Consider the following 22,128-nt stretch of genomic DNA (forward strand, 5'->3'; position numbering starts at 1 on the left):
AGCGCGAAGTTATTCACCCTATGGTGAATAAGGGTTAGGCTTGCAATGAGGGTTAGGGTTAGGGTTAGGGTTGTGATTAGGGTTAGGGAAGAATGCCCATTGGAGATCAAGATATTCTTCAATAACTTTCTTTCTGAAGGTCATAGAGACTTGGAAGTTGGTTCCATCTCCACTAATGTGGGTATGCCCGATCCATTGGTACCACCCCAGAGCTCCTACGACCTTTGGAAGGGTTAGGGTTAAGGTTGTGATCAGTGTTTGATTTTTGGGTTGTGATTAGGGTTAGGGTTAGGAATGAAAACCCATTGGAGATCAAGATATTCTTCAATAACTTTTTTTCTGAAGGTCATAGAGACTTGGAAGTTGGTTCCATCTCCACTAATGTGGCTATGCCCGATCCATTGGGACCATCCGCGAGCTTCTACGAACTTCGGAAATGGTGAAACCACCAAATCTCCCAAAAAAAGTACGAGATATTTTTGAATAACTTTTTTTCTGAAAGTCATAGAGACTTGGAAGTTGGTTCCATCTCCACTAATGTGGCTATGCCCGATCCATTGGGACCATCCCCGAGCTTCTACGACCGTCGGAAATGGTGAAACCACCAAATCTCCCCAAAAAAGTACGAGATATTTTTGAATAACTTTTTTTCTGAAAGTCATAGAGACTTGGGCATTTCGGGATTAATGAAGGGTAGCCTGCCACGCGACCACACCGAATTTCAGCACGTTTCGAGCAAGCAGCGCGAAGTTATTCACCCTATGGTGAATAAGGGTTAGGCTTGCAATGAGGGTTAGGGTTAGGGTTAGGGTTGTGATTAGGGTTAGGGAAGAATGCCCATTGGAGATCAAGATATTCTTCAATAACTTTCTTTCTGAAGGTCATAGAGACTTGGAAGTTGGTTCCATCTCCACTAATGTGGGTATGCCCGATCCATTGGTACCACCCCCGAGCTCCTACGACCTTTGGAAGGGTTAGGGTTAAGGTTGTGATCAGTGTTTGATTTTTGGGTTGTGATTAGGGTTAGGGTTAGGAATGAAAACCCATTGGAGATCAAGATATTCTTCAATAACTTTTTTTCTGAAGGTCATAGAGACTTGGAAGTTGGTTCCATCTCCACTAATGTGGCTATGCCCGATCCATTGGGACCATCCCCGAGCTTCTACGACCTTCGGAAATGGTGAAACCACCAAATCTCCCAAAAAAAGTACGAGATATTTTTGAATAACTTTTTTTCTGAAAGTCATAGAGACTTGGGCATTTCGGGATTAATGAAGGGTAGCCTGCCACGCGACCACACCGAATTTCAGCACGTTTCGAGCAAGCAGCGCAAAGTTATTCACCCTATGGTGAATAAGGGTTAGGCTTGCAATGAGGGTTAGGGTTAGGGTTAGGGTTGTGATTAGGGTTAGGGAAGAATGCCCATTGGAGATCAAGATATTCTTCAATAACTTTCTTTCTGAAGGTCATAGAGACTTGGAAGTTGGTTCCATCTCCACTAATGTGGCTATGCCCGATCCATTGGTACCACCCCCGAGCTCCTACGACCTTTGGAAGGGTTAGGGTTAAGGTTGTGATCAGTGTTTGATTTTTGGGTTGTGATTAGGGTTAGGGTTAGGAATGAAAACCTATAGGAGATCAAGATATTCTTCAATAACTTTTTTTCTGAAGGTCATAGAGACTTGGAAGTTGGTTCCATCTCCACTAATGTGGCTATGCCCGATCCATTGGGACCATCCCCGAGCTTCTACGACCTTCGGAAATGGTGAAACCACCAAATCTCCCAAAAACAGTACGAGATATTTTTGAATAACTTTTTTTCTGAAAGTCATAGAGACTTGGGCATTTCGGGATTAATGAAGGGTAGCCTGCCACGCGACCACACCGAATTTCAGCACGTTTCGAGCAAGCAGCGCAAAGTTATTCACCCTATGGTGAATAAGGGTTAGGCTTGCAATGAGGGTTAGGGTTAGGGTTAGGGTTGTGATTAGGGTTAGGGATGAATGCCCATTGGAGATCAAGATATTCTTCAATAACTTTCTTTCTGAAGGTCATAGAGACTTGGAAGTTGGTTCCCTCTCCACTAATGTGGGTATGCCCGATCCATTGGTACCACCCCCGAGCTCCTACGACCTTTGGAAGGGTTAGGGTTAAGGTTGTGATCAGTGTTTGATTTTTGGGTTGTGATTAGGGTTAGGGTTAGGAATGAAAACCCATTGCAGATCAAGATATTCTTCAATAACTTTTTTTCTGAAGGTCATAGAGACTTGGAAGTTGGTTCCATCTCCACTAATGTGGCTATGCCCGATCCATTGGGACCATCCCCGAGCTTCTACGACCTTCGGAAATGGTGAAACCACCAAATCTCCCAAAAAAAGTACGAGATATTTTTGAATAACTTTTTTTCTGAAAGTCATAGAGACTTTGGCATTTCGGGATTAATGAAGGGTAGCCTGCCACGCGACCACACCGAATTTCAGCACGTTTTGAGCAAGCAGCGCGAAGTTATTCACCCTATGGTGAATAAGGGTTAGGCTTGCAATGAGGGTTAGGGTTAGGGTTGTGATTAGGGTTAGGGAAGAATGCCCATTGGAGATCAAGATATTCTTCAATAACTTTCTTTCTGAAGGTCATAGAGACTTGGAAGTTGGTTCCATCTCCACTAATGTGGGTATGCCCGATCCATTGGTACCACCCCCGAGCTCCTACGACCTTTGGAAGGGTTAGGGTTAAGGTTGTGATCAGTGTTTGATTTTTGGGTTGTGATTAGGGTTAGGGTTAGGAATGAAAACCCATTGGAGATCAAGATATTCTTCAATAACTTTCTTTCTGAAGGTCATAGAGACTTTGAAGTTGGTTCCATCTCCACTAATGTGGCTATGCCCGATCCATTGGGACCATCCCCGAGCTTCTACGACCTTCGGAAATGGTGAAACCACCAAATCTCCCAAAAAAAGTACGAGATATTTTTGAATAACTTTTTTTCTGAAAGTCATAGAGACTTGGGCATTTCGGGATTAATGAAGGGTAGCCTGCCACGCGACCACACCGAATTTCAGCACGTTTTGAGCAAGCAGCGCGAAGTTATTCACCCTATGGTGAATAAGGGTTAGGCTTGCAATGAGGGTTAGGGTTAGGGTTGTGGTTAGGGTTAGGGTTGTGGTTAGGGTTAGGGAAGAATGCCCATTGGAGATCAAGATATTCTTCAATAACTTTTTTTCTGAAGGTCATAGAGACTTGGAAGTTGGTTCCATCTCCACTAATGTGGGTATGCCCGATCCATTGGTACCACCCCCGAGCTCCTACGACCTTTGGAAGGGTTAGGGTTAAGGTTGTGATCAGTGTTTGATTTTTGGGTTGTGATTAGGGTTAGGGTTAGGGATGAAAACCCATTGGAGATCAAGATATTCTTCTAAACACCAGAGTCAGGTTTTGATTGTTTAATTTAAAACCATTAAGCTCTCACCTGTTTTTTACAGAGACATTGAAGTTGTGTCTGTTTGTGTCTCGTGGAACAGATACATGTGTGTTTTCTTCTTCTCTGCATGTGTAGCCGCAGCGCCAGCTACAATGATTGTGTATTGGACTCAGATGACCTACATGCTGCTGCTGCAGAAAATTTTTTTCCCCCACAACAAAAACATTCCCCAACACTGCCACTGTGCAGGTTTTATTTATATTACAATTGGATGAAACACATAAGGCCATTGTCAGTGTCAATGTCAAAAATATTTCATTAATGAATTGACCAATAATGTCTCATCTACATCTTCAACTGACTGCACCGAAGACTACAACTCCCATCATCCTCATTTTCAAAACCATGAGAAGAAAACAATGAAACTATAAATGTTATTTTTCTTCCTCTGGCTCTTGTCTGTGTTTCATCTGTTTGTCTTGATGGCAGATTTCACCACGGTGACTGGCAGTAAAGTTGTCTAATGATGGAAGAGCTTCACGACGTCCAGCTGACTGAGATCAAACCCCTCCTGACGGGACAGGTGAGGGGACGGGGCTCAGGTCACGGTCGATGTTCTGCTCAGTCTATTACATTTATTTATATGAATAAATAAATTAAGCCAACAGAAATATTCAAGTTAAAAACTTACAATCTGCAATTTCCTGGAAAAATAGTTCATGAGAATTATTATTAGTGATTAAAAGAATTTCTCTGTGTCTCTTCAGAACGGGAGAAATCTCCAGGACTTTGACTGTCAGGTACGTTTTTATTGATTCATGTTCAAACATGTGTCATCTCAGCGTGTTTGTGATTAAACATGTGTCATCTCAGCGTGTTTGTGATTAAACATGTGTCGTGATATTACTGTATTTACACTGTGTTGATGTGATGTGATTGTCCAACGTGTTTCTGTATCCGGCCGTCACTATTATCTGACATGTAACGAATCGGACCTAACGAAGGGGATAATGGATGAATTCATCAGAGCAACACAACGCGTCACATTCAGGAGCTTGTGTGTGACGTGTCCAAACATCAGGCTGAAGTTAGATCGATAATCACACAGTAATTGATCAGCAGGACTAATGTCAGTCTACTTCAGATCACACAGAGCTCCGCCTCTCACAATGATTTTAAACAATGATTTAAAAAGTCAGGTCGACACACGAGGCGTTAAAGAAACCAAATCTCTAAAAAAAAGACTCCTGAGGTTGAGCACGTGTTGACGTCTCCTCTCAACATGAATTATATGAACTACACATGTGGTGATGAAGGAGACTTCAATTAAAATCACTCTCGGCCTCTGGTGACTCAAATAATTTATTTATCATATTTTGTGACTTTCTTGTAATTGGTTGTGAAATTCAATTTCCCTGTGGAGGAGGACGAGGAAGAGGAGGAGGACGAGGAAGAGGAGGAGGACGAGGAGGAGGAGGATGCAAGCAGAGGAGAGGAAGGAGTAGAGGCCAGAATAAGATCTGGAGAGAAGACAGGAAGAAAGAAGTGGTTGGCTGTTAAGACCTTTAAGACCTTACGGCTCTCAGCCAATGACAACAGAGATTATTCCTCTTGATCCAATCACACCACCCCCACTGTCTCTTTCTTCTCTCACTTTGCAGAAAGCTAAAGGACAAAATCTGTCCTGTCCCTGTCTCTTGTCTCTGCTTCTCTATTTCCTTCCATCTTGTGAAACCTTCTGACTTTAAACCTCTGAGACTCCTCCTCTCCTCTGTCAGGATGTCTGACTCTCTGGATCTGCATCAGATCTCCTGTTCTTTAGGAGTTGGGGTGGTGAGTTCGTGAGTTAGCGTTTCATCGGCCTGTTCTCCTGAGTCATGCTGCTGCTAACCTGTAGCTGTCGGCTCTGTTAGCCTGTTAGCACGCTCACCTGTTGTACCTGCATACTCACTGTTAGCAGGAAGCTGCTCTTTCGCTAGTATGAAAAAGAGATGACAGTTGATTTTTATTTATGTTACATACTTTTTTAAATCATTTTCAGAAACAGACAGAAAGAGAAATTCTGAATCAGGAAAATGAAAAGTTGATCTGCAAGAGATAAGAATGAATAAATTGAATCAATTAAAATGTTTTTTGTTTCATTCAAACATCAGTAGAAGTAAACTTGTGTTTTCAGCTGCTCTGAGGTCTCACAGGTTCATACCTGTAAATCTGCCATGTTAGAAACACACAGGTTCACGTGATAACGTACTGTCATAGCTTGTGTGTGCACGTGCACGTGAAGAAGAACCATTAATAGGATCAGTCGGTTGATTAATGAGATTATGAGACAACATCTCAGCCTTTAAATTCATGAAGCCGTTCACTCTTCTGTCAGCACGAATCACAGTTACACAGAAACCAGCTGGAACACAACTACAGCGGGACACTGACTCAGACATTTGTCTCACATAGAACCTGCAGAACACGTCAGGAACACATCAGGAACATGTCAGGAACATGTCAGGAACACGTCAGGAACACGTCAGGAACATGTCAGGAACACATCAGGAACATGTGAGGAACACGTCAGGAACATGTCAGGAACACATCAGGAACATGTGAGGAACACGTCAGGAACATGTGAGGAACACCTCAGGAACACATCAGGAACATGTCAGGAACACGTCAGGAACACGTGAGGAAGGTTATGAAGACTTGAGCAGGTCTGAAAGTTGTTTTAATGGATTATCAGTATGTTCAAGTGTTTCAAAGAGAAACAAAATGGAAGCAATGATGGAGGAGGCCTCTGGTTTCTCTCTGCTCTCACCTCGCTGCGTGAACAGAGCCGTTGATCTGGGTCGGTGCTGACAGGAGGATGTTGAGCTCTTGTTTGTTGTTCAGGAGCACGATGTGGAGACGGCCCACGGTGTGCTGCACGTTACCATGAGGGGAGTTGCTAAGGGCAACCGACCCACAATCCTCACCTACCATGACATCGGACTGAACCGTGAGTAGACACACACACACACACACACACACACACACACACTCAATAAACAGGATTAAATACATAATATTATAATAATATATAATAAATATGTGTGTGTGTAGATAAGTCTTGTTTCAACAGCCTGTTTAACTACGAGGACATGTTGGAAGTGACGCAGCATTTCTCCGTTCTGCATGTTGATGCACCGGGACAACAGGAGAACGCTCCCGTATTCCCCACCGGGTACACACACACACACACACACACACACACACACACACACACACACACACACACACACACATTTATCGCATTTATCAACTAAAGAGCTTGAAGTTTTAATCAGGAAATGGTGGCGACCAAACACAGAGAAAATAGAGCTGTGTGTGTGTGTGTGTGTGTGTGTGTGTGTGTGTGTGTGTGTGTGTGTGTGTTATGCAGGTACCAGTACCCCACCATGGATGAGCTGGCTGAGATGCTTCCATCTGTCCTCACACAGCTTCAGTAAGTTTGAATATTGGTGTATTGTGGGAACTTCCAGGTGGATGTTTGGTTTATTCACCCTGGACTTCATGTTGCGTTCAGGGTGAAGAGTGTGATCGGTATCGGGGTTGGAGCTGGAGCTTACGTACTCACCAAACTGGCTGTAAGTAAATCCTCCCAGTTGACTTATAATGAAACGAGTGACTCTGTGGAGAAGCGGTTGTGACGGGACAGACTGTTGTTGGAGGGTTGTTGGTTTGAATCCTGGAGGAGCTAGAAAGCACCACTGATTAAGAGCTCGGTGAAGTTTAGTGGAGAAAGAAAATCACTTCCTCCTTCTCATCCTAAACTAACCTCCTGTTGTTAATCAGAACATTATTCGTATTATTAATATTATTGATATCATTATTATTATTGCTGTTGTGTTGCAGCTGAATGAGCCCAGTCTGGTGGAGAGTTTAGTTCTGATCAACATTGACCCCTGTGCCAAAGGCTGGATGGACTGGGCTGCCTCTAAGGTAACACACACACACACACACACACACACACACACACACACCAGAAGTCGATGCAGCCGCTCTGTAACTTTCAGTTCAGACTTCTCTCCCGACTGAATTATGTTAAAATGTGATGTTTCTGTTTCAGCTGAGCGGCTGGACGAGCAACCTGGTCGACATCATCATGGGACACCACTTCAGCACGGTGAGGACAGACAGAGACACACAGAGACACACAGAGACACACAGAGACACTGTGCTGGCTTCATCAGGATCCACTCACTGAACAGTCTCCTGTGTTTGTAGGACGAGCTAACGGAGAATAAGGAGATCATCCAGACCTACAGACTGCACATCTCCCAGGATATACCCCAGGATAACCTGGTCATGTTCTACAGCAGCTATGACAGGTACGACTCCACAGACAGGGGGCGCTCTTTTACTCCAGGAGATCAGAAAAGATGGACGTGTGAACTGTGCAGTACAAATGTTCCTCCAGTGTCTACATTGGTATTTTGTCTTCCTGTGATGTCATTTCCTGGAGAATCTTCAAATTCATAAAGTCTCTAAAATCTGTACAACCTCAGCGAAAGGTTTTGTCATGAAACAAGTACTGACATCGTTACCGAAGTTACTCACAAAACACTGAGCTCGGACTTGTCTTTCATCAGATTTGGCCAAATTCACATATCGATCCAAAAGATCTCTAGTTTCTGATTCTTCCACTGACCCTCTGGAGCCGGTGGAGAACAAACACAGAGACGAAGGAAACACTGAACAATGTTGTGTTGCAGCTTCTTCACACTGATCAGAGTCGTCAGTTGTTACAGGTTCAAGAACTTTAACAGAACCTTGAACCAGATATGATGAACTTCTGCTCAAGGAGCCACATGGTCGGCTACTGTTTACACAGCTGAAGACGTCACAGTGCTCTGCTGTGTTCCTCAGTGTTCATCCATGACTGTGTGTGTCTGTGTGTGTCTGTGTGTGTGTCTGTGTGTCTGTCTGTGTGTGTGTGTGTGTGTGTGTGTGTGTGTGTGTGTGTCTGTGTGTGTGTCTGTGTGTCTGTGTGTGTGTGTGTGTTAGTCGTACTGAGTTGCAGATGGAGCGGCCAGTCGTGGGTCTAAATGAAAGCACAGTCGTCACACTCAGGTATCACTTTTTAATTTACTTTGTCTGATTTCTGCCAAAACATCATCATGTTACTCAGCCTCACTGTGTGTGTGTGTGTGTGTGTGTGTGTCTGTGTGTGTGTGTGTGTGTGTGTCAGGTGTCCTGCTCTGCTGGTGGTTGGAGACACTTCGCCTGCTGTTGATGCCGTGGTGAGTGTCTGCACTGTTTCCATGACAACAGCCAGTATGTTATGTAACATCGATGTAACTACTGTGTGTGTGTGTGTGTGTGTGTGTGTGTGTGTTGCAGGTGGAGTGTAACTCCAGACTGAACCCGACCAAGACCACCCTGCTCAAGGTGTCTGTCTCTCTGTCTCTCTGTCTCTCTGTCTCATACACAAGAAATAAATCAAACAAATCTAAAACTCATGGAGCCGATAGAAAACGGCTTCAAATGGAAAACACTTCACTTCCTGCTTCCTCCTGAATTAACTGTTCACGACTTTGTGAGCGGAGCCGGTTCAACATGTGTTTATATTTTAGAATTTGGACTCGACTTTAAACTGAGAGTTCTGATGTTCAGTATTTCCATCAGAGGCTCGTGGTCTCACCACATGTTTGTGTCTCCTGTCAGATGGCGGACTGTGGAGGACTTCCTCAGGTGGTGCAGGTGAGTCTGACACTCAGCGATACTCACACTGCTGAGTAAACAACAACATCGCATCAGAACTCACTTCATCATAATGACTACACCAACAACACAACACACCATGACTCCGGCCTCGTGTTCAAGGAGAACTGTTGTTTTATTGTCGTGTTGATTTCTCAGAATTAAACCATCAGTTTATTTTAACTCGTGTGTTTTTCTTTCTGTCCAGCCGGGAAAACTAGCAGAGGCCTTCAAGTATTTTGTGCAGGGGATGGGCTACAGTGAGTATCTGCACTTCACATTAACACACACACACAGACACACACACACACACACACACACACACACACACACACACACACAGACACACACACACAGACACACACACACACAGACACACACACACACACACACACACACACAGTACTGATTATTCACCATCAAAGACAAACGATAACGTGTCTCGGTGAGTTGACTGATGTCTCTCAGTGTTTCTGTCGACGTGATCCTGTTTTATACAAACTGAGAGAAAAGATGAATTCGTTTTCACTTCACCTCAGAGAACTTTGAGATTTGATTAAACACGATATCTCAGAAACACCTTTGTCTTCGGTACAAACTTGGACTCAGAGTTGACCTGATTAGACTTCAGAGGTCAAAGGTCACCGTGAGCTCAGTGTTGAGAGAAAACATTTGTCGATGGAAACTGCAGGTTGTTGATTCTAGTCTCTTAACGTCTTCTGCAAACTGAATCAGGTCGATGTGACAAAACCTAAATAACTTGTCGGTTCACAGAAACTTCTCCAATCTTTCAGAGATTTTGTCTCAACAGATAAAAATGTTTGTTTTATTTGTAGTTTAAATATCAGCTGTTTATAATATTTATTAATCTTTAACAACGGATATTTGGAGTGTGTGTGTGTGTGTCTGTGTGTGTGTGTGTGTGTGTCTGTGTGTGTGTGTGTGTGTGTGTGTGTGTGTGTGTGTGTGTGTGTGTGTTCTACTTTTAAAACTACAGTTGTTCCTCAACCTGTCCTCCTTCCTTCCTTTCTTCTCCTCTTCTTCTTCTCTCACACTTTGTCTCCTTCAGTCCCTCATGTTGTATTCAAGCACCTGAACAACCAATCAGGTATCAGGATTTCAACCACGATCCCAAACCCTGCCCCCCCCTCACCTCCGTCCATTTCCATTTCTGTTGTTATTTCCTGTTAGTTTCCTGTCCAACTGTCTGTCTGTCTTTCTAACTGTCTGTCTTTCTAACTGTCTGTCTTTCTATCTGTCTTTCTAACTGTCTGTCTTTCTATCTGTCTTTCTAACTGTCTTTCTAACTGTCTGTCTGTCTGTCTTTCTGTCTGTCTTTCTGTCTAACTGTCTGTCTTTCTAACTGTCTTTCTACCTGTCTGTCTGTCTGTCTGTCTGTCTAACTGTCTGTCTTCCGAACTGTCTTTCTAACTGTCTGTCTGTCTGTCTGTCTGTCTGTCTGCATGCTCTTGATTAGCTGATCACACTGATTATTTTTCCTCTGCAGTGAAAGTGACCAGCAGGGTGCGCTGCATGTCAACTCCTGGCTGCGTTCGCACTGCAGACGTCTGACTCTTGTCCCCGTGATAAAACTCACTGACGTGTGACATGTGACACGTGACACGTGTCCTTTCTGTTTAGAAGAACGTGTCTTCTGGTCAAACCACAAAGTGATGATGAAAAATCTGTTGTAGAACAAACATTGATTTATGAAGAAATCAGTCCACATCGCCATCTAGTGGAAAGAGCAGGTCAATACTGTGATTTTAACCAACTTCACCAAACGTCTTCAGTGTGAACGAGCCGCAGACTCATCGTATTTGAATCCAGCTGCTCGACTGCAGTGAGGACGATTCAAATCCCCCCCAACACACACGCACACGCACGCACACACACACACACACACACACACACACACACTCTCACACATGATGATTTCTGTGAAATACAACATGTGTGAGAAACGAGTCTGAAAGCAGAAGTGAGAAGATTCAACTGAGGGAAAATTAAAACTGAACTGTTGGAAATGTTTTCGTTTGTCCACCTGTCTCTCTCTCTCTCTGTCTCTCTTTGTCTCTCTCTCTCTCTCTCTTTGTCTCTCTCTCTCTCTCTCTCCAGCAGTATAAACTAGATCCTTGGTCATGCAGCACTCAGTCGATCCTCACGAACATGTATGTTGTGTGTTCACGGTCACTGCAGTGAGGTGTGAGTTCAACTGTCCAACAAAACCATCAGGCTTCACAAATATCAGATTTAAACCCCAGACAATTTATTTCCTTCAGGATTTAAATCAGTAAAAAACACGATTCAAATCAATCTCACACACACACACACACACACACACACACACACACAGACACACACACTCACACTCATCTCATTCATGTCTCTGCCCCCCCCAGTGCCCACAGCCGGTATGACCCGGCTGGTTCGCTCCAGGACTCACTCGGCCTCCAGTGTCGGCTCCGCAGACGGCGTCCGGAGCCGCACTACCACCAACGCCCTTCCGGACGGAATCAACTCCTCCGAGCTCACGGTGCCGCACACCATCGAGATGACGTCGTAGGACTGTTCCCGCTCATCTCTCCATCTTCACTCCTCCGTTCTCCTGCTCCTCCTCGTCCCCTGAACTCAACAGTTCTGCTGTTTTAGTCGTAAACGTTCTTCCTGATATCAAAACGCTCAAAAAGGTCAAACGTTGTTTATAGTTGAGACGACGACGCTCGGCTCCAGATTTCATCCCTGTGAGTTCACGGAGTTTAGACCTGATGTCAGTCAGCAGCCACGTCGACTCTGTTGTCACGTCATCTTTAGGATGCTGATGCGGTTGCCATGGTGATTCTGTAGATGTAACTGTACATGGAGTTCCGCCGGCTCACATTTATATTCAGTTGTGTTGTGTTTCTTAAAGTGGTTTCCTCAGGTCAGACGTTCACTTGAACTCTTATCTTCCTTTAGTTTCGGTTTTATTCTTAATATGATTGTGATCTTTATTTTGTTATGAGTGTTGTTCACGGTGCCGTTAGTTCACATGAAGAAAAAACACCCGAAGGGACAATTTCACCAACATCTGGATGTTTGACTCCAAAATGTTTTTTTATCAGTGACTCAGAGCAGCTGCTCTTCGTGAGGCAGAGGAACGTGACGAGACGATTTTTAACAACAGCAAAACATCAACGTACAAATAAGAACGAAATATTAAACACAAATCTCCATTATTTATTATTATTTGTGTTTTATCACATTCACGTAACCAAGCGTCAAAATTCAGAGAATAAAGTCAGAATATTACGTTATTTTTCTTCTACGTGGCCGTAATAATAATCTATTATATAACAACTGCTGTCTGATGCTGTACCATGAGTACGGGCTGAGTACTCATGTCGAAACAAAGTACTTGTTTACTACTGAGTACTTGGGAAGTCCTGAGTTAAACTCTTGAGACCAGTGAATCGTGTTCTTCTTTTTCTCAGAGAAACTGAATCTTTGTTCTGTGACTGAAGTGTTGAAACACTTCGTCACGTCACATGACCTCAGAGTGACACTTCCTGTTCAGTGGATTCGACGTCAGACTGGACGAGACTCATTTAAAACGTTTGTTGTTCTGCTGCTGTCGTCGTCATGGTGACCTCTGACCTCCTCTCTAACGTACACTATCTTTATTATTTGCTCCTGCTCCGCTCGTCAGGCCTGTCGACAGCATGCTCGTCGTTCACTTGTGGCATGACAACTGTTCCGTGGGCCAGTGGGGGGGGGGGTTGTTCAGCTGGGGCGGAGGGGGTTTCTACATTGTGCTGTTTTACTGGATAGTGATGACACTGATTATTGATTGTCGTACAGACGGTGAGCTACGTGACGCTGCAGCTGATCAGCGGTCGTTTGGCTTCAGGGACGTTTTGCACTTTGAAGGAGTCGATACAGCCGTCGCTCGGAGTCTTGAAGCTCGGTCTCGACTTGAGAGGCTTCAGTCTCGTTAACGAGTGTGAAAGAAATGCACCAACAACAGGTTTCCTGGTTTAAACCCACAAACGGTTTCCTGCAGACGAGAGGAAACGTTTAGTTCTATATATTCTAACTGTAATTCTACCGTTTGTTACTGTTCAATATTTATTACAAATAATACTTTATAGATTTGAACACCAGTAGCTGTTGTTAAACTGAAGTTTGTACTTAATAGATGTTTGATGTAAACAAGGTTTGTAATGACAAATAAAGTTCATTATCAATAAAGACGAGTTTTCAGATGTTACTTGTGTAAAAATACTTTATTTTAGAAGTTTGTCTTCGCTGTTATTTTCAAATGAAATAAAACAGTTAATGAATCTTTAATACTTAACGTCTCCAAACAAAACATGTCGGCTCTAATGAAAAAAAGATTTATTGTTTTTCTACATTATTCTGCTTCCAGAGAAACAGCGTCAGACGAAGTCATCATCAGTGTGAAGTTCAAAGTCTCTGAGGACGAACACGACTGTCGGCATTAAAGACGAGAGGGAGCACGGAGAGAGTCCAACACTGAGGGAGTGTGTGTGTGTGTGTGTGGGGGGGGGGGGGGGGGGGGGGTTCAGCTGGCAGGGGGCGTCGTCGTCTTGCTGCAGAGTCGTCCGAGGAGTCCGGCCATCTGCAGCAGAGAGTTCACACCTTCAGCCACTCGCATGTGAGTGTAACCGATCTCCTGCAGGAAGCAAACAGAACAGAGGTGAGACGCTCGGAGTCTGAAGCCACACCCACTTTGTGATTTATAACTCATCACTGTTTCTATGGTAACGTCAGGCGTCCACACGACTCCAGCCTCTGAATCAGAGACTTGTGAAAACTGATCTCGGTTCAGTTTGAAAACTCTGCGGTTGAGTTTTAATCTGAACAGAAACTTTAACAAACGATGACGCCCACTTCTCTTCCTGATTGGTTCTGATCAGTCACATGACTCAACTACCAAGCGTCGCTAACACTTCCTGTCAGTAACAGTTCCACCTCGTCCTGCTCTCACTTCTCATCATCACTTCCTCCTTCAGAGGAGTTTCTGTTACTAAGCAACCAGCTGCAGAGGAGACAACCTACTTCCTGTTTACATCACATGCCCGGTGGGCGTGAACAGTCATGTGATAGTTTTCAGGTGTGTAAGTGTGGGCGGAGTCTCGATGCTCAGGATCTCAGTTATTTCTAAAAAGCTAAAACTCTCAGGGGGCGGAGCTCCGTCTCACCTTGATAAACTCCAGTTTGAGGTACTCGGCCATTTGCAAGGTCTTGCAGACCCTGAAGATGTTTCCGATGATGTCCTCTGGGGAGTAGCCCAGCGCCCACAGCTGCTCCACCACCTTGTAGGCCTCGTCGATCTTCCCCTCCACGCAGTGTCCCAGCATGCTTTTCACCAGCAGAGGGTGAGGCTCGTCACACACCTTGAACACGTTCTCACTGTTGATGTAGCCGAAGCCGGAGTTGGTCGACTGCAGGTTGTTCAACGCCTGGGACCAACGAAAACACAGGAGGGGGAGTCAGTGGAGAAACGACCACGTGCCTCTGAGCCAAGCTTCAGACTCTGGACTCCTCCTCTCACCTGTCTCATGTCTCCCTGGGCGGTGAAGATGACGGCCTCCAGCCCGTCGTCAGACACAGACAGACGCTCTTTCTCCACCACCTCCTGCAGGCGGGCGAGGATCTGTCCGTCGGTCAGCTTGGAGTAACGCAGCACCGCACAGCGGGACTGGATCGGCTCGATGATCTTATCTGAGGCGTTGCAGGCGAGAGCGAAGCGCGTCGTCTTGGAATAGATCTCCATGATCCTCCTGAGAGCCTGCTGAGCTCCGTCAGTCATGCTGCAGGGAGGGAGGGGCTGAGACGTTAGGGTTTAAGGACGAGGACACACAGATAAATAAGTGAGGAGGTGATGGACTCACCTGTCGGCCTCGTCCAGGATGATGATCTTGTGTCGTCCTTTGGGCAGCGTGACTTTCTGCTGAGCAAACATCTTGATTTTATTCCTCACCACGTCGATTCCTCTGAGGACACAACAGCAACGTCACAGACAGAACGTTTCCTTACACACACACACACACACACACACACACACACACACACAGATCTGAGGTCTTCCAGTCTCACCGCTCGTTGGAAGCGTTGAGCTCCAGCACGGCTTCCTTCATCGACGCTCCCAGCAGTGCCCGGGCCAAACACAAGATGCTGGTGGTCTTTCCTGTGCCGGGGGGGCCTGGGACAGGAAGCACATGAATACATCAACACACTTTGTGTTCCTTCATAAAGCTTCCCCACATCTGACAGTGTGTCTACAAGAGACTTCACCTTCTGTGATGAATCTACTTTTCAAAACATGGAGAATCTTTATGACGTCAACAGAACTTTGTGTGATCACATAACTTAGTAATGACTCGTGGTGTGTGTGTGTGTGTGTGTGTGTGTGTGTGTGTGTGTGTGTGTGTGTGTGTGTGTGTGTGTGTGTGTGTGTGAGACCTGCGATGATGATGTTGGGGACGTTTCCCTCTCTGGCGAACACCTGCAGGCGGCTCACCGTCTCCATGTTCCCCACGATCTCGTTCAGCTTCAGCGGCCGGTACTTCTCCACCCAGGGCAGCTCGTAGCTTCTCGACGAGCCCTCCCCGGCCTCTGCGGCCGACCTGTGGCTCTCCTCCTCCGGCCTCTGGCTCTCCTCCTCCGGCCTGTGGCTCTCCTCCTCCGGCCTCTGGCTCTCCTCCTCCGGCCTGGGCTCGGGCTCCACCATCTCTACCTCCATGTCGGTGTGAGCCCGCGAACTGCGGCACGACGTTTCCCTCCTCAGCAACCGCGCCACAGCAAACGGACTCCTCATTGGCTGAGCGGTTCTTAGCGAGGGCTGTGATTGGTCCAAAGCACCGCGCGTAAGTCTCGCGATACTTAAAACAACAACGTAGCGGAAGTAGGGAGCAGTTGAAGACCCGCCCCTGCTCACGTCTGATTGGCTGATGTTCCCCGACCGGAAACAAGAACATGTTATAAACATGGAGAGAAAATAAAGACAATTAAAGTTCAGAGCTGAAAATAAAGAAGATTATTTTATATTATCTTATTTTAAATCTTTCACCGAATTAAGATGACATTTCTTTGTTCATGAGAAACTTCAGTTATTTAAACTGGGAATTATCTGTGTGTAAATTAAGAGCACTGACCAACTAACTAACTGACTAATTAAATAACTAACTAACTGACTAATTAAATAACTAACTAACTGACTAATTAAATAACTAACTAATTAACTAACTAACTGACTGACTAATTAAATAACTAACTAATTAACTAACTAACTGACTGACTAATTAAATAACTAACTAATTAACTAACTAACTGACTGACCACTTGTTGTGTGTCTCTGTGCTCACTTTGTGTGTCTTAATGATTGTTTTGTGTGTCTGTGTTTTCCTGCCTCTGCATCAGTTCTGATCCTCACCTCTGTCCTGTGTGTTCTTGTCTTATATATACATTTATATATATTTATATTATACATATTTACATTTATATATTCTCAGGCTATGGTTCATGTGTATCTAGACTAATGGAATCACTGAATCATTTTTGCATTATTGAATTATTTTATTTTTGAATTATTGAATTATTTAATTTTTGAATCCTTGAATTATTTTATTTTTGAATCATTGAATCATTTTATTTTTGGATCACTGAATCATTGAATTATTTTATTTTTGAATCATTGAATCATTGAATTATTAAATTATTGAATCATTGAATCATTGAATCATTTTATTTTTGAATCATTGAATCATTGAATTATTGAATTATTTTATTTTTGAATTATTTTATTTTTGAATTATTTTATTTTTGAATCATTGAATCATTGAATTATTTTATTTTTGAATCATTGAATCACTGAATTATTTTATTTTTGAATTATTGAATTATTTTATTTTTGAATCATTGAATCATCGAATCATTTTATTTTTGAATCATTGAATCATCGAATCATTTTATTTTTGAATCATTGAATCATTGAATCTAGTGTCGACTTGGCCGGACCGGAAGTGGTGTTGCTCCGGGTCGGAACACTTCCTACTTCCGCAAACACCGCTCCCTCCGTGCAGCAGCTTCTGTCCGGTTATCGCTTCATCAATGCGGCGCTTCGCTGCTGCCTCCGGGTTCCGGTTCAAACTCTCCTCGGTGCGGACATTTATGACTGATTGATCGGCGTCATGACGGCCAACAGCCGCTGTTCCGCTGCGGAGCCTCCGGGCCTGGAGACCCAGCGGCGGGAGATCGAGTCTCTGCTGCGGGAGTGTGAGCTCTGTGCTGGGGACAGTTGGTGAGAGTCCGCCCGCCACACACACACACACAGACGGAGCTAACAGTTAGCATCACACGGTGGTTTCACGGTTATTACCGGGGTAGCCGGCGGAGGCAGGCCGCTGCTGTGTCGGCGGGAGCTCGTGGGGACGTTTTAACGGCTCCGTGTTAAACGTTAAGCCGCCGCCGACGCATTTGTTTCTGCGTGAGAGGCGGACGGAGCCCGGACCGTTAGCCACCGATGCTAACGTTAGCCTGTCAACCAGCTGCAGAGGCGTTCAGGCTCCACTCGTAAAACTTCCGCTCAGCAGAAGTGAAGCTCAGTGTTTGTCCCAGATTCTGATTCACTTCATCCAGCTGCTGTGTCTCCAAACTGAACACACATTGAAATGTCTCGTGTCTCGACTGTTTCTGTCTGTGACGCGCTGATGTCCACCAGCTTGTGTTCAGGGTGGACGTCAATTTATCAAACTATCCAGAAGTGAAACCTAAATGTTGCAGATACGAACGCTGCCATCTTGCTTTTATGACGTAGTTAGTCGTCAGAGGTTGTGCAGTGTGACCCTGCTGTCAAACTCTCACAGGTGGAAACAACCTCGTGAGTGCACGTGATTACAAAACAGAATGAAAAACAACATTTGGATGGAAGATACTTCAGACCGTTGGAGTGGAGGAGCGTGGTGATGTGAAGTGTAATGTGTGTTTGCATGTAGGTACGTGGTGGAGCATCGCTGGTTCGAACAGTGGAAGGAGTTCGTGGAGACTGGAGACCAGAACTCGTCGTCCTTCCCCGGTCAGATCGACAACACCGAGCTATTCGAGGGTCAGTGAACGTTTCTTCAGACTCCTTGTTTTTGCTTCAGTTTTAAAATCCAGACATTTGTTAACGTTTCTAACTGGAGGAGTGTTTCCTGTTTGTAGATCTGGACTCGTACCACCTGAAGGAGCGTCTGGTGGAGAATGAAGACTTTGTGTTGGTGCCGGCTGAGGCCTGGCACAAGCTGCTGACCTGGTACAGCATGGTGGTCGGTCAACCGCCGCTAGAACGCAAGGTGACTCCACTGCACGCCGGATACACTCAGTCTGTGCTGAGGTTCAGTCTGTCGAGGCTCAGATGTGACTTACAACTTCCTGCTCTGTGTGTGTGTGTGTGTGTGTGTGTGTGTGTGTCAGGTGGTGGACCTTCCCAGCACTCTGAAGGTGGAGGTTTACCCCGTTGAGATCTTTCTCTGTCTCCATAGCAACATGGACAACCTCATCACGGCACAGTTCAGCCGTGCAGACAACATACGTGAGTTTTTGTGCAACTTTTTTTCACGATTGATTGATGTTTTAAGTTTACTCAGCTTCCAGCTCCTCAAATTTCAGTAATTGGTAATTCAGTAATAACAAACGTGACAAACTTGAGTTTCTCAGAGATTCAAACTGCAGACACTAATCTGTGATGTGGATCCATCTTGAACAAAAGTTTATGTAAAACCGCCTAAAAGTTGTTTATGAAAGAAATGAATGAAACCATGTGTAGCTTTAAAATCCAGCGACAACTTTACTCCGAAGTTTCACTGAAGTTTGAATAGTTTCTATAAACAGCTGGAATCATCCGACCTTTGTTGCATCTGTAGCTGAGTTTACGTTCTGTTTTCAAACCTGGAGGAATCTGTGGTTCTTATCAAGATAACAGCATTTTATTTTAGATCCGTTTTTTTTTTCAACTCTATATTTGAAGCAGATGAAAGTTTTAAGTCGCCTGGATCTGAAGTTTTCAGAGAAACAAGCCGAGCGAACGTTAGCGGCAGCTCGACTCCTCAGAGAAACACTGAGTTTCACATGAAGCTGTTAATTCAGAGTTTTTACTGGAGTGAATCAGCTGATGTTTGTGTTGGAGGACGAGACGTCTGAGGAGAATTCAGATAAAAACCTGAACCATCAACACAGAAAGAATCTTAACCAGAAGCAGACTACAACTCCCATCATCCCTCACTGCTTCAACAAATTGTAGTTTGTTACTGTTGTTTGATTGAGGCGCCCCCTAGTGGATTGTACACGTGTGTTTAAATTATGTTTGCTCTCCTCTGAACATTTTGTCTTTGTGTGTAGACACGATTCAGAAGGCGATGTGTCAGGCGTTCTCGGTGCCTCCGGGCTCAGAGTGTCGTCTGTGGATGAAGAGTTCGGACAGCAGCTGCGAGCGTCTCAGGAACTTGCACGTGAGCGTGCTGGACGCCTGTTTGAGCTCAGGCATGGTGAGAATGTTTAACACACAAATGAAATGTCAGTGTTGTGTTTGTTCAGTAATTAAATGAGACAAAGGTTAAAGTTTCAGAGACAAACTTCCTCGTAGAAGAAACTATCACTTATAATAACAACCAGACACCTGATGAGCTGGAACATGCCTCCGTGTGTGTGTGTGTGTGTGTGTGTGTGTGTGTGTGTGTGTGTGTGTGTGTGTGTGTGTGTGTGTGTGTGTGTGTGTGTGTGTGTGTGTGTGTGTGTGTGTGTGTGTGTGTGTGTGTGTGTATGTGTGTGTGTGTGTGTCAGACGGTGATCATGGAGACGAGGAATGCTGACGGCACCTGGCCGAGCTCCAGGCCTCAAATCATGTAAGAACAGTCTCTTCGTTTATTTGAGTTCTTATTTTTAACATTTCACGTCTTTGTCTTTCTTTTTCTCTCTCTCCCTTTCTGTCGTCCGTCCTCTCTTTCATCCTCAAACTCTTCCCACCCATTTTTCTTCCTGTCTGGTGAAACTCTCTTCTTCAAATAGCTTTCAGTTTCTGTTCTCTGTCTCCTTTGCGTTGGAGCGTGTCGGAGTATGAGCGACATTCAGGCGATATAGAGATTTGTGTTCTTCCAGCTTCACGTCCGTCACGTGTTAGAAACCTCAGAGACACGTCCACTCGCTCACTGGGAAGTTTCCACACATTTCACTAGAGGCTGCAGGAGAAGATCCAGAAAATGTCCAGAGACACTGACTCAGACATTTGTTCTCACACACAGAACATGTGAGGAACACGTCAGGAACATTGTTAATACGTCTGTTCAGTTCTGAAAACAGCTTCATGGTTTATTAACAATTGTCCCGAGGACTTTTAGAAAAAGACATGCATCACAATAATCAGGTGGTTTATTGTCTTCAGTATAAAACTAATTCAGATGATTGTATTAATATAGTAATGTACTAATACACAACATACTTTTATAAGAAACAAATGTAAAGGTTTAGATTTCGGAGGTGAGTGTTGGTCTCTGGATGTTGTTTGTTTTTCGTCCGCTGCCGTCGCTCCCTCGTCCTGTGAAGAAACTTTAAAGCCGGAGCGGTCGACCGCCTCCATCCGATCTGAATCTGCCGCTGACGTAGTGTTCTGGTTTTTCAGGAGGAACTCTGTGGAGGAGCAGGACTCGTACCGAGGACAGTCTGGAGTCTGCGGCCTCACCAACCTGGGCAACACCTGCTTCATGAACTCTGCTCTACAGGTTTGTGCACACACACACACACACACAGACACACACACACACACACACACACACACACACACACACACACACACACACACACACACACACACACACACACTACAACTTAGCTTTATCCAGCTGAAGAGCTTTGCATCATGTCCGCTCTGCTTCAGGATGTGTGTTCACAGCATTTCCTTCACTGACATCACCTCTCCCCCTCCCTCTCTCCCTCTCCCTCCCTCTCCCTCTCCCTCCCTCTCTCTCTCTCTCCCTCTCTCTCTCTCTCTCTCTCCCTCCCTCTCTCTCTCTCTCTCCCTCCCTCTCTCTCTCTCTGTAGTGTCTGAGTAACACGCCTCCTCTGACCGAGTACTTTCTGCAGAGCTCCTACCTGGAGGAGCTGAACTTTACAAACCCTCTGGGAATGAAGGGGGAGATCGCCGAGGCCTACGCTGACGTCATCAAACAGATGTGGTCGGGGAGGCATTACTCTGTGGTGCCACGTGTCTTCAAGGTACAGACACCAGGGACGTCCCCCGGACACTGGTGTTGAAATTCAATGATTCTGACACCGCAGCTAAAGACAGGAAGCAACAGTCACGTAATATTCTAACACAACGACGTGGTTTGTTTTACTTGAACCAACACGACGACAGATCGATGGAGTGGAAATATTACTTTTAAAATTCTGTTTTATTCTGACAGAGCAGTGACATCGTGAGCACCCAGCTCTCATGAGGTCACCACATGAACATAGACGAGTTAATGTTAGCACGAACAAGATCAAGTTAACATGAAGTTAACATGAACCTGAACGACACGTGAGCCTGTGTGAATATTATGTCGAGCGTTGCTACAACAGATGCTCGCGGTTGCAACTGTGTTATAACCTGTTGTTTCTAAACTGAATAGTTTTGATGTGAAATGTTCACATGTGAGAATTTGTTTAACTCTGCGTGTGCATGTGCGTGCGTGTGTGTGCGTGTGCGTGTGTGTGCAGACAAAGGTCGGCCACTTTGCGTCTCAGTTCCTCGGGTACCAGCAGCATGACAGTCAGGAGCTTCTCTCCTTCCTGTTGGACGGACTCCATGAAGATCTGAACCGAGTCAAAAACAAAGAGTACATCGAACTGCGGGACGCTGAGGGACGACCTGACCAGGTGAGCGGCTCCGGCTGCAGCTCATCAGTCCATCATGTTTGTGTCTGTTGATATGATCTGATTGTTTTTTTACTTCTATC

At 44.9% G+C, this 22,128-nt stretch overlaps 3 protein-coding genes across 8 annotated transcripts in view; 2 read left to right on the forward strand and 1 right to left on the reverse strand.

Annotated features, from left to right (window-relative positions):
- Window positions 1-13,400, forward strand: part of LOC109646368 (protein NDRG3-like) — a 73,732-nt gene extending 60,332 nt beyond the window's left edge. For 3 of the 6 annotated variants that reach the window (XM_069527615.1, XM_069527616.1, XM_069527618.1), the window contains exons 2-17: window positions 3,908-4,001; window positions 4,186-4,218; window positions 6,302-6,407; window positions 6,512-6,632; window positions 6,831-6,893; window positions 6,975-7,035; window positions 7,304-7,390; window positions 7,518-7,574; window positions 7,676-7,779; window positions 8,456-8,521; window positions 8,640-8,691; window positions 8,792-8,839; window positions 9,116-9,151; window positions 9,360-9,411; window positions 10,221-10,259; window positions 11,554-13,400. In XM_069527615.1, the coding sequence (XP_069383716.1) occupies window positions 3,942-4,001; window positions 4,186-4,218; window positions 6,302-6,407; window positions 6,512-6,632; window positions 6,831-6,893; window positions 6,975-7,035; window positions 7,304-7,390; window positions 7,518-7,574; window positions 7,676-7,779; window positions 8,456-8,521; window positions 8,640-8,691; window positions 8,792-8,839; window positions 9,116-9,151; window positions 9,360-9,411; window positions 10,221-10,259; window positions 11,554-11,717 (1,149 nt within the window). In that variant the 5' untranslated portion in view covers window positions 3,908-3,941 and the 3' untranslated portion in view covers window positions 11,718-13,400. Of the gene's footprint in view, window positions 1-3,907; window positions 4,002-4,185; window positions 4,219-4,841; window positions 5,252-6,301; window positions 6,408-6,511; window positions 6,633-6,830; window positions 6,894-6,974; window positions 7,036-7,303; window positions 7,391-7,517; window positions 7,575-7,675; window positions 7,780-8,455; window positions 8,522-8,639; window positions 8,692-8,791; window positions 8,840-9,115; window positions 9,152-9,359; window positions 9,412-10,220; window positions 10,260-11,553 lie in introns of all 6 variants that reach the window. The other 3 variants (XM_069527620.1, XM_069527621.1, XM_069527619.1) reach the window with 3 other exon arrangements.
- A 1-nt stretch (window position 13,401) lies between these two features.
- Window positions 13,402-15,974, reverse strand: rfc2 (replication factor C (activator 1) 2). Its single transcript, XM_069527614.1, has 6 exons — window positions 15,620-15,974; window positions 15,254-15,359; window positions 15,049-15,150; window positions 14,709-14,967; window positions 14,356-14,616; window positions 13,402-13,826 (listed from the first exon to the last, which is right to left on the reverse strand). Exons 1-6 carry the CDS (start codon window positions 15,972-15,974, stop codon window positions 13,716-13,718), a joined length of 1,194 nt encoding a protein of 397 aa, XP_069383715.1. The 3' UTR covers window positions 13,402-13,715.
- A 1,173-nt stretch (window positions 15,975-17,147) lies between these two features.
- The window catches only part of usp11 (ubiquitin specific peptidase 11), a 10,760-nt gene continuing 5,779 nt past the window's right edge, over window positions 17,148-22,128 (forward strand). Inside the window, exons 1-9 of the mRNA XM_069527613.1 lie at window positions 17,148-17,456; window positions 18,151-18,260; window positions 18,359-18,489; window positions 18,611-18,728; window positions 19,535-19,680; window positions 19,976-20,037; window positions 20,811-20,910; window positions 21,230-21,403; window positions 21,890-22,048. Of these exons, the coding sequence (XP_069383714.1) occupies window positions 17,347-17,456; window positions 18,151-18,260; window positions 18,359-18,489; window positions 18,611-18,728; window positions 19,535-19,680; window positions 19,976-20,037; window positions 20,811-20,910; window positions 21,230-21,403; window positions 21,890-22,048 (1,110 nt within the window). The 5' untranslated portion in view covers window positions 17,148-17,346. The remainder of the gene's footprint in view (window positions 17,457-18,150; window positions 18,261-18,358; window positions 18,490-18,610; window positions 18,729-19,534; window positions 19,681-19,975; window positions 20,038-20,810; window positions 20,911-21,229; window positions 21,404-21,889; window positions 22,049-22,128) is intronic.

The sequence above is a fragment of the Paralichthys olivaceus genome, chromosome 6, assembly GCF_024713975.1.
Source record: "Paralichthys olivaceus isolate ysfri-2021 chromosome 6, ASM2471397v2, whole genome shotgun sequence".
Lineage (NCBI taxonomy): Eukaryota > Metazoa > Chordata > Actinopteri > Pleuronectiformes > Paralichthyidae > Paralichthys > Paralichthys olivaceus.